Source organism: Syngnathus acus, chromosome 20 (genome assembly GCF_901709675.1).
Source record: "Syngnathus acus chromosome 20, fSynAcu1.2, whole genome shotgun sequence".
In the NCBI taxonomy this organism is placed as follows: Eukaryota; Metazoa; Chordata; class Actinopteri; order Syngnathiformes; family Syngnathidae; genus Syngnathus; species Syngnathus acus.
In genome coordinates this window covers 1,065,555-1,081,538 of record NC_051104.1, presented here as the reverse complement: position 1 = coordinate 1,081,538, position 15,984 = coordinate 1,065,555, and the positions used below count along the sequence as shown (strand labels likewise).

General features: G+C 48.0%; 2 protein-coding genes across 11 annotated transcripts; one reads left to right on the top strand and one right to left on the bottom strand.

Moving 5' to 3' along the window:
- The first annotated feature begins 2 nt into the window (after positions 1 to 2).
- Positions 3 to 3,263, top strand: mtfr1 (mitochondrial fission regulator 1). 5 transcript variants are annotated; one of them, XM_037280328.1, is made up of 8 exons: positions 3 to 136; positions 805 to 913; positions 986 to 1,084; positions 1,453 to 1,595; positions 1,711 to 1,946; positions 2,040 to 2,295; positions 2,390 to 2,546; positions 2,647 to 3,263. In XM_037280328.1, the coding sequence occupies exons 2-8, from the start codon at positions 878 to 880 to the stop codon at positions 2,692 to 2,694; spliced, it is 975 nt and encodes a 324-aa protein (XP_037136223.1). In that variant the 5' UTR covers positions 3 to 136; positions 805 to 877; the 3' UTR covers positions 2,695 to 3,263. The 5 variants fall into 5 exon arrangements, with proteins under 5 accessions (XP_037136223.1, XP_037136222.1, XP_037136221.1 ...); XM_037280327.1 differs by having other exon boundaries at positions 1,708 to 1,946; positions 2,393 to 2,546; XM_037280326.1 differs by having other exon boundaries at positions 1,708 to 1,946.
- pde7a (phosphodiesterase 7A) lies at positions 3,003 to 15,592 on the bottom strand. Of its 6 annotated transcripts, none has more exons than XM_037280284.1 (12): positions 14,531 to 15,592; positions 8,158 to 8,218; positions 6,744 to 6,833; positions 6,132 to 6,298; positions 5,951 to 6,014; positions 5,631 to 5,827; positions 5,419 to 5,550; positions 5,270 to 5,361; positions 5,061 to 5,205; positions 4,893 to 4,989; positions 4,730 to 4,810; positions 3,003 to 4,666 (listed from the first exon to the last, which is right to left on the bottom strand). In XM_037280284.1, exons 1-12 carry the CDS (start codon positions 14,666 to 14,668, stop codon positions 4,449 to 4,451), a joined length of 1,482 nt encoding a protein of 493 aa, XP_037136179.1. In that variant the 5' UTR covers positions 14,669 to 15,592; the 3' UTR covers positions 3,003 to 4,448. The 6 variants fall into 6 exon arrangements, with proteins under 6 accessions (XP_037136179.1, XP_037136180.1, XP_037136182.1 ...); XM_037280285.1 differs by having other exon boundaries at positions 6,744 to 6,830; XM_037280287.1 differs by lacking the exon at positions 14,531 to 15,592 and adding an exon at positions 12,518 to 12,729.
- Positions 15,593 to 15,984: the final 392 nt, after the last annotated feature.

Here is a 15,984-nt window from a genome sequence, read left to right as displayed (position 1 = left end):
CCCCATAAACCAATTGGTTCAGCGATTTTAATGACTACCTCCGTAGTCACCTCTCTTGCGGGACATGTCCTTCGGCGCAACAAGGTGGAAACTACTGTAAAAGTTGTCAGAAAAGCTCCCAGACATATTTTATAAGGTATCCTAATAGATATTTTACACTTTGTAAATGTTTATATGTTTTACGAGACTTAATCAAATGTGTCGAAGCGTTCCTTTTCCTTGATTTCAGCCGTTGACGTTGCTTTCGTAGCTCCCAAAAATTGGTTCAATCCGGTTAGCCACGATGGCTAGATTTAGCATCAAGTCGTAAGGATCTACGAATAAAAGCGAGCAAATGATAGTTTTAACTCGAATTGTGTCATTTATGCCATCTAAATAAGACAATGAGATTTGTGATTTTTAGTTTTTTTTGCTGTCTACTTGTCAAATCTTATAACAGCCAGTATAGGTGTTGTCTACAAACGTTTTATTATTGTTTTTAATATTTTTTTATTAATATTTCACATTGCGGTTAAGATCGAATAAGAGTTTGCACCGCGATAGCTTTATAGTTATAAAGTTCAAGTTTTTGAGGAAGATTGTTTTTGCAAATGTCATTGATGTCATGCGTGTTTGACATGATGCAAGTGCGTCTTTGAATAAGGTTCGAAAAATATGATTAAAACAGCAGGATTCTGTCATTTTACAAACGTCACTTAGCAAACAAACTACCGTTTTAAAAATCTAACAAAATAGTAGTTAATAAGATTGTGATCACAAAATTGTTTCTGCTATACTATAAGATAAAATGTGTTTGTCCATTAGAGTCCTGTATGGTCATGACGTCATCACCATTCGAGTGTGCGTCAAACATCCCGTTCTCAGTGCCTCAGCAGCAATGAATAAACACTATGAACACATCGAAATGGATCTGGTAGGTGAACGGATTAATTTCAGGCTCATTTGTGTGCAGAATTGTAACAAAATGTTTTTGTGGGACAAATAGACTTTTGGATCGGCCAAACCCTACGGGTCCTCGAGGAGTATCGTGAGGAGGATAGCGAGCAACCTCCCGCTCAAACCCTGCCCGAGGGTTCACTTTCAGGTGAGAGAAATGTCATATGACTCCCGCCTCTACGTCAACTTGTTGACATGACATCCAGCTTGGTTGACTTATGTCCAACTATAAACAGTCACTGAGGAGTGACACTGCAGCTCTTTTGAAAATATTGGCCGTCACTTTTTTCCCCTTCTCTTTCAACATGCCTTTTTCCTCTTTTCCCACTTTTCTTCTTTCCAGCGGCCCAACCTATGTTATGCGGAATACAGTAAGTCTGCTTTCGGTCAGTTTGTTCGCAACGATTCTCTGAATCCTTTTCTCTTTGTTTCCAATGAGATGGACCGCTAACGAGCTAACAATTACCATGCTAATGCAATGGCGTGGATACCTAACATGGCCTTTCTTTGTCGCAGCTGTATCCATTCGACGACGATGCAGGCGTCCTCAGTATGAGGAAGGAGCATGTCGTGGCCTCACTCGCCGACGTCTCCTGGATCGACCAGGAGGATGATGAAGATGACGACAGGGAGCAGCAGGAAGATAATGTCAGACCTTGGTGAGAAATTAAACACATTGCGGCCACTGGCGTCTTACCTTTACTGTCCCTGACATTTACAGAATCTGAACATTGCAACATTGACCCAAAAATAATTGCCACTATTTCTCAGCAGTTCAAGGGCTCCCCGGGGTCTGGCATTCCGAACCCGCCCACCTCGGCCCCGGAGAACCCGCCTGGTCCGGCGGCGCTCACTGCCCAGCCTCCACCAGGGCCCCTCGGACCCCCAGGGTCCGGCCGCGGCTAACGACGAGGCCATCCAGAAGATCAGCGTGCTGGAAACGGAACTGGCAAAGTTGCGAGCACAAATAGCCCAGATCGTACTGGCCCAGGAGAAAAGCGCCCATACAGGTAGGGAAATTCCTCCTCTTGGTGTAATGCGCAAAATGCCCGATAGGTGGCAGTAGAGTATCAAATTCGGCATTTTTCTACCACTGACCTCAGATGCATCCACCGGGACAAGTCCTTGGCCGCCCACCCCTTGTGGCAGTGGGCCTCCCCCACCACGTCCTCCGCCACCGCCTCCTCCTCCACTTCCTCCTCCGGGACTACAGCGCACCTTTTCCGCCATTGACCTGATCAAGGAGCGGCGCGGCAAAAAGACGCAAGGCCAGACGGAGCTCAAGCCGCACGCTGAACTCCCGAGCATGCTGGATGTCCTCAAGGACATGAACAAAGTCAAGCTGAGATCCGTCAAAAGGTAAGTACACGGATATTTGTAACAACAGTCAAGATATGATGAGGATAAAATAATATTTTATCAGCATCATACCTTGGCTTTTGTTTTTTGTGAGCAGTCGGCCGGTGGAGAAGAGCGACAAGCTGAAGGAGCCGTTGGACGCCGCGGCGCTCATCGCGCAGGCTCTCAAGAGGAAGTTTGCGCACACGTACCCGCAATCACCACGCAACCACAAAGTGGATCAAATCAAACATCCTACGGAGAGCTCTCTGGTAAACAAGGCACAACAATTATTGGATTGCAACCAAGTCCAAATATTAGCAAATAATAAAGGGCACATTTTTACATTATTGTCTTTTTTTTTTTTGACAGTTTGGTCAGCACATGTTGAGATCAACCGGGAAGCTCAAGTTTGTCTAATGCAACTTCCTGACCAAGAGGAGGCTTTGAATGTTCCAAGTGGCCAATGTTGTTACTTTATTCCTATTTGTGGAAGCACAAAAGGGATGTACCTCTGAATTCTGACCCTGCGTTCAGTTTGGTACACTTAAGTTATATAACGTGTTTTTTTCTTTTATAAATCTCAGTGTTGTGAGAGTCTAACTGGGCAGATGTTAAATTATGATTGATGCGTCTTATGATAGTTTGTTCTAAAATTGTTGCTTTAAGGTGAACACTAACTTTGCAAACTTCAAAGCCAAACTTTAATATTGCGTGATTTTATTTTATTATTTTTTAAATCAATACCTCATTTGATGGCAATAAACGTCACCTCGATTCTATTATGCGCCAGTGTTATATTTTAAATTGTGATACAATGCAGCCGACATGTCATGACTGACATTATTTATGCTTTGTGTTACTGTTAATTGTTTTAAGAGGGAAGGTGGAACGACGTGATTTGTTCAAAATCTTTTGCAGTGGGATTATGTTCCGTTGAGATGCTGTCCGATTGTAAAGTTATTGAATAAAGCTTTTTAAGTCTTGGACCAGTCTGTGTGTGTGATTTAAAAAGAGGAAATGGTGAAAGAAAAAAATGTAATACCAAAATGTCCACTTTTTAGTCAACAAGAGGTTTTCTTTTTATTCTTCCAAAAACAACTTGCAACGGCCATGTATCAAAAAGTGGAAAAAGAGCACGAAAAGCCTTTACAAAAAACTCCAGTCTTGCCCTTCCCTCCCCTTTACCCGAGAAAACAAAATGGCTGTCGCGACAGAATTGTAAACAGTTTGGAAAAACAAAAACAGTCTTACAGCACTTGTCAACAGCGAGGGGGTGGGAACAAACATCTGCGATCGATTTTCACGGGAGGGTTTTGCACCGTGGAATGTGGTCATTATCTTCGTTATCATCAAGATGAGTTTGGTCACTTAGCTTGTCGCTTGTGCATAGTCGTAAGGCATCTGTACAGCGGGTGTGTGAGCGAGAGAGTGTGTGTGGGAGTGTGTCCGAGTGTGTCCGAGTGTGTGGCCCTTTAAGACAGAGGATCCTCATCCTCCGTTTTCTTTAATGACGAAACCCTGAGGCTCAGAGCGGAAGAGTTCAATGTGTGTGTGTGTGTGTGTGTGTATTGTATGGCTTTTGCTGTTTTGTGCTTCCCAAAAAAAATATGAGTGTGTGTGTGTAAGTGTGTGGCTTTGTGCTACCAAACAAAAGTGTATGTGTAAGTGTGTGTGCGTGTATGGCTTCAACTGCTTTGCGTGAGTGTGTGATAGTCACGTGACCAAGTGTGTGTTTGAGTATGGCTTCAACTGCTTTGTGCTATGAAGAAAAAAAAAGGAGTTGTGCTTCCAATAGTGAGAGTTTGCGTGTGAAGTGGAGAAGTCAACAGTCTGGGTTGGTCGAGAGGCAGCAAACGACTGGGCTTGTCACTTTTGGAGGAAGAGTCAATTGCAACGTGAGCCCACGCAAGGGTGCGTGTGAATACTCGGCATCAAATGGCACTACGAATGTCTTCTGGAGCGACAAATAAATAAAAAAAATAAAAAAGAATTGAAAAAAGAAAAAAAAGGGAAATTACAGCAGGCGCCAAATGAGGTATCTACGTATTGCTCTACGTCCAATAACAAATCAAATTAAATAAATTAAATAAAATCAGTGGTTTAGCGAGAAGAAAGATCAAACTTAATGGGATCAAGGCGCTCCCCCCAGTGTGTGCGTGCGTGTGTGTGTGTCAAGAGGCATCAGGATACTCCCCTTCCCTGAGGTTTGTCTTTGGAGAGGCTTGCGCTAGTGGTGGTGTTGGTGGTGGGTCCGGGCTCGGGCTTTGTTCTCGGCTGCCCCAGCTGGCCTTGTTGAGGCCCATGTGGCCCAGCATGGTCTGGGACAGACGCGTGTCAGAGAAGCGGGACCACTCGGTGAACAGCGGCTCGGCCACGTACGTCATGAAGCCTGGCGAGGACACAAATGCTTAAAATGCCGGACGTCATCGGCCGGTGGACGCGTGTTGCTCACCAATTTGAATATTGCCCATTGTGTTATTGGCTCGGTCACAAAGCGGGCTGACTTCCAGTTTGTGTTTCTTCTCAACGTCGCCTGCGTGAGGAAAATTTACAGTTCAAGGAAACGGCGAAGATGCAACAAAAATGGATGTCATCTTTCAAAGTGTGCCGTGGACCTTGTTGGAAGAACTCCTCGGTGACTTTCTCGCTCCACTGCTTGCTCAGCTCCCACGGCCGGCACGGGTTGCAGATGTCAGCGCACTTCAGAGCCATCTGCCAAAGGAAAGTCGTTCATTTAAAAGAGCTTCACGATTAGCGAAACATTCAGAGGAACCGAGGAGCACCTGAAGCACAAAGTGTCTGTGGCTGGCGTTGCTCAAGCACAGGTTGCTCTGGTCCAAGTGCAGACGGAATCGAGACAGGTAGTCATTCTGTCTGCTGATGTCCGTGGCCAGGATCAACGAGCCGAGGTCCCTCTCCAGGCTCAGGCTGAGGCACACACACAGATGAGCGTTGACGATGATGTCACGGTCAGACGTTGACATGAGCAGACCTGTCTTCGGCAGGCAGGTGGGAGAGGAGCCCCGTCTCTCGGAGCAGGCCCACGGCAGACTTCCAGTGGTGATTCTCCAGAACTGAGGTATTCTGTGGACAACCAAATGTTAAATTAAAAGGAAAACAGTTTTTGGGATCAGTCATCACCTTGTAGAGTGAAGCCAGATAGTGGTCAGTCTTAATGAGGAAGGGTTGGTTGACTCCAGGGTGGTCCAGATCATGAGTGGCGGCGGCCAGCAAGCCCAGCAAGATGTCGTATGACGTCAGAGACTTGGACAGCTGCGCTCAACACACGCTAACGTTAAGACAAAAAAAAAAAAGGAATGCCAGCGGTGCTACAAATGTGCATCAAGCCTCACCGCGGGTTCCCGCAGGTAGCAGTACATGGCCTGCGTGACGTCGGCGGCGTGCACGGCGTTGTGGTAAGGGTTGTGGGCGTGATAGTCCTCCTGGACCAGGACCAGAAAGCGCCACAACCGAACCACGTCCAGTCGGAACAGCTCCACCAGGCCGTATTGATCCAGCAGGTGGAACGTCAGCGTGATCAGGCCGTTTCCTACAAAGATATTTGAGGGTGATGGGAGCGTGTCAAACATTTTGCACTGCCGCTGTGCAACCCGTAGATGGCGCCATTGAGACATACACTATGCTTGTGACGTTTTTTTTTCTTTCTACATACCGTTGGTCAACCTGTCAAAGAGGAAAATGTCAAAATTCCAGTTGCCCACTTTCTCCAGCATGCACTGCAAAACAAGACAAGCGCAGATTTTATTTTTTTGGTTATCAAAAAACTGGAGTTATTCGATAAATGGATTCAGGACTCTTGCCAACTTTGCGCGAGTATCGTGTGTGGATCTTACGCGGGCCTGTCCACTGTAGTCCTCGTCGAGGATGGGGAGTGGGATCTGCTGGGCTAGCCCTCGGAGCAGGCGGGAGGAGTGAAGGTACCTCTGGAGGCTGAGCAACCGGCGCACCCTTCTCTCGGGGGCCGAGCACACTGCCACTTCTGACTCGCTGCCCAGGCGTGCTGTGCGCGCAACACATACACAAAATGATGCTTAACAAGTTACAAGGAATGTTCACGTTTTTTTTTCTTTTTTGGATGCGCAAGCTCGTCACATGACTTCCGCACTCGGCTGAGTGCTGACGAAGCCGCCCACCAGTAAGCCTTTTTGTCTGGCCACGCACAAGCAGACCTGCTTTGTCAGTGTTCTCTCTCACTCTCTCTCTCTCGGACACACACACACTCACACACAAAAGCAGCACAACTGAATAAACTGCGACTACAAGCTGGAAACACAGCAGCATGAGACGCACAAACACACACACAATGCGTCTGTGTTGTGATGTCATTGACAAGGTGTTGTTCGGGGGGAGGGGGGGGGGGGGTTACACACAGCTTTGGGTTTATGTGAGGTAGTGTCCGAAGAGGAGGTGCGGCGGCGGACGCGACGAAGGCCAATCGTACTCACTGTGAAGGTTTCGGAAGTCGATGCACAGATACGGATGGGAGGTTCGTCGTTCCGGTTCAAATCCAACCTGACTTCTCACTCTCACATCTCCTGGAAGAAATTTGCACTTATTTCCTCAAGGCTCATGCAATTACAGCACGTCTGTGTGGGTGGTTGGGGGGGGGGGGGTTAATTTCTAATTGAAGACGAGGGAGAGGTATGTTCGGCATCAGGCAAACAACACAGAAGAACAGAAACAGAAGTAGTGGACGGACAAGGAGCTTGGCATGCAATGTCATCACAACACAGAACCTGTCAAGGTGGTCCTCAGCCTGACTTTTTGGCCAGCTGTGCTTCACCACAATAACGGCAGCCAGACGTGCCGAATCATTCCAAAGGGGTGTCATAGAATGCAGTGTGTGTTTCCAGCATGACACTTGTAATTGCATTTAAATTCTCGCACCAACACACACGCGCACCAACACGCACACACACAACCACCACACAAAAAACTATGTTTCAAAACCTGACAAGGCCATTCAGGCTTAAAGTCGCCATTTACAATCTTTATAACAAATTGGTCAGAGATTTTACGACCAAATTTGAACTGCGTACACAAGATGCTAAATCACCAAACATTGGAGTTTTCATCAATGTTCATGGACCTCAATGAGTAGAACCACAAAATGAAAGACTCAAAACCCACCGCCAAAATGTCACAGGAAGTCGGCCATTTTAGTTTGAGGCAGCCATTTTGGATCGTTTTGTCCACTTCCCTTAAAGATGAACTAACGCGAGATTTTAACTGATTTAAACCACAAAGGCGACGGAACGGTGATGGAATCCTTCATCACCCCCTAGTGGCGAATTCTGCCAGATTTTGGCACTTGACAATATTGTTGGAAGCCGTCATCATGATGGAACGCGCGTCTAATCCGCAGCGTCGCACGTGCACGTCATACAACGATTCACATGGCCCGAGGCGACACATTCATGCGTGCGTGAATCCGTCAGCATGTGCTCGGCCGGAGCACGTGCGCGCACTTGACGCCGTGATTAGCGCACGTTTGGAGAGTCACGGGGTCCGCGGTGCATTAAGGGTGGGATATCGGATGTAGGTCATGTCATTCTCAGCTGTGGCGGCACGACAACAGGCTGCGTGAGCGTGCGGGGAACAGAGCGCAGATGTTTGTGCGCCCATGACGTCGGACGCGGCCTTGTGAAAGGATTAAAAAGGGGCTGGAAAAAATAAAGTTAAAATACACACGACAGCTGTTGACTCACAACATCAACAACTGGAAGCCAGTCAGACTTGAGTGTGCGTCTTCTGACTATATTATTCGAAAGAACATTTTTGGGGTTCAACTCCGCCCTCCATAGACGACACTCGTTGAATTGCGATGCGTGACGGACTGCATGTCAAGGAAACACTTACCTAGCATACGAATGTAAAGCGCCGTCTGGTCCGAGCTGTCGTACGAGATGGCCCCGCGTCTCTGCGTAAACACACATAAACAAGAGATAATGGGGAAGAGTTGTAAAGTGACACTTTATAAAGTTTACGGCGTAATGACTGGTGCGAGTGATACGATGGCTCTCATCTTACCAATGTGCGCGCGCGCGTGTGTGTGTGTGTGTGTGTGTAGGGGTGTGTGTACATAAACACTGATAAACGTGTCGCAACCTCCTATCATTCTGCCGATATCGCTCGCACGATGCTATTATCAGTTGGCAGACCAAACATGAGGTGCGTGTCAGCTGTGTACACACACATATAAACACACACACACGACATTATTCCATGGAAATGTAGATTATAAAATGATATTGACAGCTTCTTCCGTGTCACAGCTGAAAAGAAAAGAGTCGCCGCGCTCCCGTTGACCTCGTCACCGGAACACGGCGCCCGACACGGACGGGCTGCTGAGTCGCATGTGCGGCGTGGCTCAGCAGGGGTAGAAAGCGGTTGAGTCACGAGCGCACTCTGACGTAACCGTGCCGAGCGAGCGTGTATTTGCTCTGTCAACACACACCTGCTGTGGGGATTGGGGGGGTCGATAACGTGTGCGCCGCACGTCTCCGTGCTCTCGACACGTCCCGGACACTCGTCTGAGATGACTCCCTCGCCTCTAGGGCTTGAGTTTCCACTTCCCCATAAGCCAGCATGTTCTTACCCAAAATCTCTTCCACACACGCACATATATACAGTACGTGTCCTCTGAGGTCATATACAAAGCTAATATTTCTCCAGCGAGCAAACAGTTCGAAACAAGGTTGGGTCATCCGCAAAAAACCTGTATTTTAGTGTCAACAGGCCGCAGTGTTTACACACCGCGTCGGCCCTCGGTGTGAACCGTATAGATTGTGTTGAAGCATGCTCTGACTACACAATGTGTGTTTACTTATTTGATTTTTTTTCCCCCCCACCGTTGTCAAGGTATAACAAAAATTAATGGACTTGAGGTCAAATCGGGTCACGTTAACTGGGACGTGATTTAGCTGTAGGTAAGCGTGCGTGAAAATATGACGCTTTGAAGTCACGTGGGCGTTTTGAAAGGCGGGTATGCAAAACAGAGCGCATCAATGCGCTGCTGTTTGGACAAGGCGGTAGATACTGAGGCTCTACTTCTAATCGTGCTAACACAAAGGTGTGGCTCCATTGGAGGTACTATCTGCGATGTCATCGAAAAGTGCAGCGTTGCTAAATGTGAGAACCTTTATGGGTGGTTAAACGCGCTTGGTGAATACTACAAAAATACGAGCGATTCTCGTGTGCCTTTCCACTTTGTTTGCCATCACAAGCATTTGCCTGACAGCCTCTGGCGTGGAACAAGGCGGGATTAAAAATTCTCCCCATCTGCTGGGCCAGTGACCTCCTTCCACTTGGAATGAGTAGGAGGGGGGGGGGGGGACGTCAAATGGAAAACATAATTCGCCGGACTACACTGGAATGAGGTCATTATAAATATCGCCGCGCCCCGACGCCGATCGATTCGGTGACGGCAAGCAAGCCTTACTTCTGCATCGTGTTCCCTTTGCTTTAAACGATGATTTTTCCATTCTCTCAGTTTAATGTGTCCAAGGGATTTCAACAGTTTCAGGTAAAGGTCTGGGGTACGCATGGGACATTTCGCCATTTAGATGCCAGACTCGCTTTTGGTTATAATAGAATCTGTCGAATCGGCCTAACCAGTCGTGGAACGACGATGCGTGCCGATCGGTACGATTAAAAAACCTTTTAGTGAGTGTTCTACATTTGTCGAACATCTGGCGTCGCAGACGTTTGGTCTGCGTTGGAAGGAGTCTTGAGAAGGGCCTTGCAGCGCTCTCCTAACATAATAAGCGTGTCCATTGTCCGCCGTGCAATTCCATGAAAACCTCATTTAAACGTGGCTGTTTCTTATCTCGGCTCAGCGTCTCCGCCTGGGGTTGCGCTACTCGGGTTTCTGAGGTCACGGACGTGGGGAGGGGTCGGGGTCACGTGGTGTACGAATTTCACCCAAGGGGGGCTTCGCGCTTAGCTAATGTCTGACTGCTGCAGTTTAACCGAGGCCAACATTATCCCCAAGACACAAATTAAAACGACCTCGCTGCACTGGAGTGGAACTCTCTCGGGTGGTTCTGTTAAGTATCTGCCGGAGAGATCTTTAAAAAAAAAAAAAAAAAAAACTAACACAATTTGCGAGTTAGGATCAGTCTGTATTCCATCCTACACAAGCCCAGCAAATTACTCACAGAGTTGACAGGCAATCATGAAATCCAAACAGAACTCGGATCTCTGAATAAGAGTACGACATGCTAACCACAAACTAAGCGTGCTGCCAGAACACCAATTTATGGTTGATGTATTACAAAATGGAGGCCGGGCTCTTGTGGCAAAGGCCAATATCAGATTAGCGAATTGCTCCACCATCACAACTGCTCTGTAGCCTTTGCGTACAAACGTCCTGTCATCACAACATTGCGACACAATGCCTTCCGACGCCTTTTCACTGCCAGTCGACCGTTACGATGCCGTTCCGGAATTTTAACACTTCCCTCAAAAGGACAGGTGCTTCTCACAGTGAGTCAACAACGGCGGTTCTTCCTTTGACAGATAGCGAAACCAGTAAAGCAGTTGAAGTCACATTCATAAGCAAGAAAGCTTACGACCTCTTGCAGCACATTCCACAAACTCAGTGCTAAGCTTCAACTGAGGGTCGATTCGGACCACGCCGGCGCACGCACGCACGCACGCACGCACACACAAAAAGGCCCGGCTGGAACCTACTTGTCGTTAGAGTGTTTTACGAGATCGACTCGCTGAGTTTCTGAGAGACCGCTGCTGGCTGGAGAGGAGGCCAATTGGTCCCCGTGCGCGAGATAAGGAGCGACCCATCTGCAACCTTTTTATTTTATATTAAACCGGTGCCATAAACCGCCTTTCATGCGGGCTTTTTACAAGCCGTCCACAAAGGCAAAGTCGACTCACAATCATCCCCAGACTCTAATTGCTTCCCTGGGTCAACTTTGTCTTAGGAGGCCCGGTGACTATTTGGGGAGGGGGTTAAATCCACATCAAAAAAGGTAAATAAATACACTCGTGTCAGTCAGATCGACGTCGATACGCGGAGTTGCGTTCTCGACTGCACTCGACACGGCGGCACAAAAACAGAACGGTCATGTGATAAGAGGGGGGCCCCTCGCAGAGGAAAACACAACAAGAAAGGAGGCCAGGGTCTTGCGTCCAAATGAAGGCAGGATGCAAGGGTTCGCTCCCGTTTGTTTACCAAATACTACACGTTCCTGCTTGGTGACAAATTGCGGGACCGTCTGCGAGGAATTTTCGCAGAAAACCTCCAGCCGGCAGTGCTAGGGTTAAAAAAAAAAAAAAAAGCCAGCCTTTGAGGACGCTTGTGAAACACTTGGCTCCTTCAGCATTCTTACCACATCCTGAACAGACGTCAATGCAAGAGCCCTACGCAGATGCACGCGGCCTTATCGCTGCAGTTTAAATCAACAAAGTATCACCCCCACCAGACGTGTCTAAACATCTCTGATGAGGAAGAGTCAGTCTTAGGCCGGAGAACCAACGCAGTTCTGACGATGATGGCGGCAATGATTTGGCGGTACATACGCCAGATAGCCGAAGGGCGTTTTCACGGTCCGAGCAAGTGACCTCCATTATCTCCCAATGCCACGTATCATTATTATCTGATCACTGGTCCTTCTATCTGGCTGTCACAGTGCATCATTTACAGCCCTGCTAGATCACAAATGTTTAATTACTGTATAAAGGTTGTAGCATTAGCGCAGTCATGCTAGCCAGCACTGAGCTTTTTGGGGGGGGGGGCAGTGTGCCATGAGATTTGGAAAGGCTCAAAGCGCTTCGAGTAATGTCAGCGCACTATTTCGGTAGCTGATGCAGCTCTTGGCATCCCGCCTACACCGCGCCCGCTAGTGGAAACGCACGCGGACCGGGTCGGGGCTTTAGCATTCCGTGTCGTACCGCGGGCCAGCTGAACTGAACTACGGCGCTTGGCATGCTAAAGAGAGCTTTTGTGTTTTCTGGAAGCCACACGATCTGCTATAATCTACGAACGTGCGAGATGGGAAGCGCGTGACTCCTTGTGGCAAACTTGCGGTCCTTTCATTTCGCGCTCTGTTCCAAAAAATGATCAGCAGAACTTTTGCATTACCTCAAAGAAACAAAGGATAAATGAGGCCTTTTGTTATGCTGCGCGAAGCCGCCGCCTCCTCCGCAGCATTTTTCCTTACAACCCGTTGCAAGCATTCCTACAGAGCGACATATTTACCCGGGACTCGCTCGCGTCTTTAACCCGCCTTGGCCCCGTGTTTACAAAAAGGAATTGTCGTCATCAGCGGAGGCACGGAGAAGAAGGTGGCGGTGGAGAGAGTCAGTAACAGAGAGCTTGTGTGTGAGCGGAACAAAATAGCCAAATGAGAGAGAAAAAAGACTGAAGCGAGTCTTGGGCCATCTGCGAGTCTGGCGGCGGGCCAAACCACTGCCCACAGTGTCGAAGTACAACCCGACAGTTCTGGTTCTACCGTGCCGATCCGGCCCTGCTTCCACAAACAAGGGGCCAGCAGTACCGCGTGTAAAGAAACACACGGCCGCAAGAGCGCACACACACCTCTTGCGGTTTTAAATACGAGTCGGGGCGCGGGATATGTGGATCTGTGACAAAGGCAAATTGCTGAGCGTCGTAACCGCGACGATTTGTCACGGTAGACCTTGATCTAGTTTGCAACAGTGCAACCCGTCTTAGGATTTGGTAGCCCGAGGAAAGGTGCCCCAAAAATGCCATGTCCACAAAGTTGCACAGCTGCATTCAGTTTGGGACAGGGCGGTTCCGACCGGTAACTTTACAATAGAACCATGTCTGGTACGAAAATGAACCAAACTGCCTGATGGAAATGAGACTCGGAATGAATTATTTTGGGTCCCTTGAACGTCCAACAGATTTTAACCTAACTGCCGTTCTCCTGATGGATGACAGGCCGAGCCGATTGCTCCAAAGCACCAAGGGGGCCCGACAACAGTGAGGTCCATTGATAGCCTGGACTATAGATTTAAAGAAGCCCCCCCCCGGTGACAGCGTGGCTAGCTTCAAAGCGGACACACATGGGTGCGTATGTAGGGCAGGGTCGTACACAAAGCGCTAATAGCCGGCTTGGGGCAAGGAGGGTTCTCCAGGGGTCAGGCGGTGACTTCATGCTTCATAAATGTGCCCGACAGTGAAACGCAGCGCTAAGCAGGAGTCGGCTCTTGAGTAAGCGAAGGGAAGTGAGCTGAACACGAAGAAAGAAAACCGCTGAGAGAATTGTAAACATTGGCCCATAACTACTCTTGCCTTTGAAGCGCTTTATGGACCGTGTGTATTTTAGGAGCCATGAACACAACCAGCCTACTGACCCAAAATTCACTGAGTAGAACCCTTGGAAAGTTTAAAAAAAAGACTTAACTATAAAGAATTTGGGCTACACCAATATTAAGTAAAACATAAGGGGGTTGCTTTTTTGGTTGTTCTGAAAGCACACCAAACATGCAAGCCTATCGGAAGCACATTTCCACCAGTGACAAAGCAGGAAGTTCAAACGTGACATGTTGTTTCTACCAATGTGTCAAAGGGATGTTGACATAAATAACAGCGCAGTAGTCTCAGCATGTTTCCGCTGGCAGATGTAGCAAAATGGCAAAACGAGACCTATATCTGCGACGAACACGCACGCATTTAAAAAAATAAAAAAGTCTGGTCAAAAAGCACAAAGATAAGAAAATTGCAAGCGCCTCAATGGTTTTGTGTCGGGCCGAGACACCCGGCAACCACCTGCAAAATTCCTTTGGTCCTATTTGCAAAACGTTGCTTTTTAAGGCCTCTGGAATGAGTTCAAACAATTGAGGTGACTACACAATTACCAAAAAAATTCTCAAGAGAAAGTAGCAACATATGCTACTTTTTAAGGCCTAGAGAACTAGAGCAACCATTTTGGGGGTGGCTACACACTATGAGTGAAAACTGTGGGGCTACACAAAGAATGGAAAGGGGGCATGTTAGTCTTCTACAACTGGCATCAAAACTCAATGAAAGAGTTGGATGCTGATTTTGAACGCCTCTGGGATTAACTCAGCAATTTAGGGAGTGTGGGGAGCACAAAGGAGACACAATGAGTAGAAAACAGCATGTTTACCTGTGACAGCAGTCTGGATGCTGCTTTTTAAGGCCTCAGAAATGAACGCAGCCATTTAAAGGTTGGCAACACAATATGTGAAATGCAGTGTGTGACTACACAAAGAGTGTGATTACCTGTGAAAGCTGTCTGGGGTCCGGGGCCCCAAAGAGCGAGGAACTGGAGCTGAAACTGATGGCTCCCCTGCGGCTCAGGACGTGCTTGGGAACCGGCCTGTCTAGAGGCAACACCGGTAGCTGATAGCATACTTCCATTGAATAGTCAGGGAGATAACAAAGAAATACTTGGAAAATATAGCAAGCAAAAAATGTCAATAATACGATCTTTTATCCAAGTTGAAAGTGTTTCTGTTCATTGTGAGCCACTCTGGCACAACTTCCAAAGGGGGAAAAAACACCGTTTGCGCTCCTTTGGTGTCATAGTGATGGCAATCAAAACAAATATTACAACAACAAAAAACCTCAAGGAGAGCCTTTCCTTCTCGATCTGCTCAAATCCAGGCCTGAGGACCCACCAGACAATAAGACCTTGTCATTTTCGGGGTCTTTATGTAGACGCTTCCTCATTTTTTTGTTCTCCCCTTTTTCCTCCTGTCTCCTTCTCAAAGCAGAAACGAAGGTCCGCAGCTTTTTGGGCTCCGCATGTTAACGGGCAACAATCTCCCCCCCAAAAAACCCTCACTTCCACCCCCCACCCCCCAACAAAAATGGAGCTTCGACGTTTCACATCGACATATCGCCGACGAAGGGAGAGCCCAACTCCTGGAGATGAGAGCTCGACAAGTCGCAGCGGCGTGGTGGTGCTGGTTATTGGGAGTGGAGGGATCTTCTAATACCCCCACCACGGCCTCACTCGCTCGTTCCCGGTTCCGCAAGCGTTGAACAAGTCGCTGGCTCCTTTTTGACCACCAAAGTGGCAGCCAGCCTCGAAGAGGAAGGGGGGAACCCCGACGTTCTCGTTTCTAGCTCGTCCGCCGCGTTCCGGGTGGCTTGTCAAAGCTTGTCATGGCCGTGGATACGTGAAATGATCACTCGTTAATATAATAGTGATCAAACAACCCACACGCAACCTATTCCGTGCTAAAGACTCAAAAAACGATATTAACGGTCGCCCGGCTGCTGTTTCGTTAAAGGGCGACACCACCTGCCAGAGATGGTGCTGTTGTGGGGGAGCCACACGCACAAAAAGGGAAAACTAAAACGCCTTCGATTTACACGTGACCAATAGGAGAGAGGCGGTAGTTGTAAGCACCGCGACGATTGGTTGCTGTTTCCCATCGGAATGAACGCGGTACTCCTATTGGCTTTGTTCCCAAGACCTATTCCAAGTGGTGATTTTCTCAAGGGTATTCCTCCACACAACGGGGCTTGCCCTGTAGCGCTCTCCACAAACACTCACGCACGCACACACACATCATTGCCTGTGATTACCTTCCTCTCATGACTCATACTACTCAGGAGCTCAGTAGTGGTGACTCAAGATATTGCAAATGTAAAGGCACACTCAGCAAACGTCGCTTTTTTTCATGGTGTGTTTATCTGGCATCCAAACAAACGATTGTATTTGCTGC

What these genes read in the sequence shown, in the direction of transcription:
- mtfr1 (XM_037280326.1), top strand. Translation starts at nt 878, where the DNA reads ATGAATAAACACTATGAACACATCGAAATGGATCTG. An exon ending in GCCCGAGGGTTCACTTTCAG is followed by an intron (nt 1,085 to 1,452) that starts GTGAGAGAAATG and finishes TCTTTGTCGCAG; the next exon opens with CTGTATCCATTCGACGACGA. An exon ending in ATCCTACGGAGAGCTCTCTG is followed by an intron (nt 2,547 to 2,646) that starts GTAAACAAGGCA and finishes TTTTTTTGACAG; the next exon opens with TTTGGTCAGCACATGTTGAG.
- pde7a (XM_037280284.1), bottom strand. Translation starts at nt 14,668, where the DNA reads ATGGAAGTATGCTATCAGCTACCGGTGTTGCCTCTAGACAGGCCGGTT. An exon ending in ACCCCAGACAGCTTTCACAG is followed by an intron (nt 8,219 to 14,530) that starts GTAATCACACTC and finishes GTGTTTACGCAG; the next exon opens with AGACGCGGGGCCATCTCGTA. An exon ending in ACTACAGTGGACAGGCCCGC is followed by an intron (nt 6,015 to 6,131) that starts GTAAGATCCACA and finishes CTTGTTTTGCAG; the next exon opens with TGCATGCTGGAGAAAGTGGG.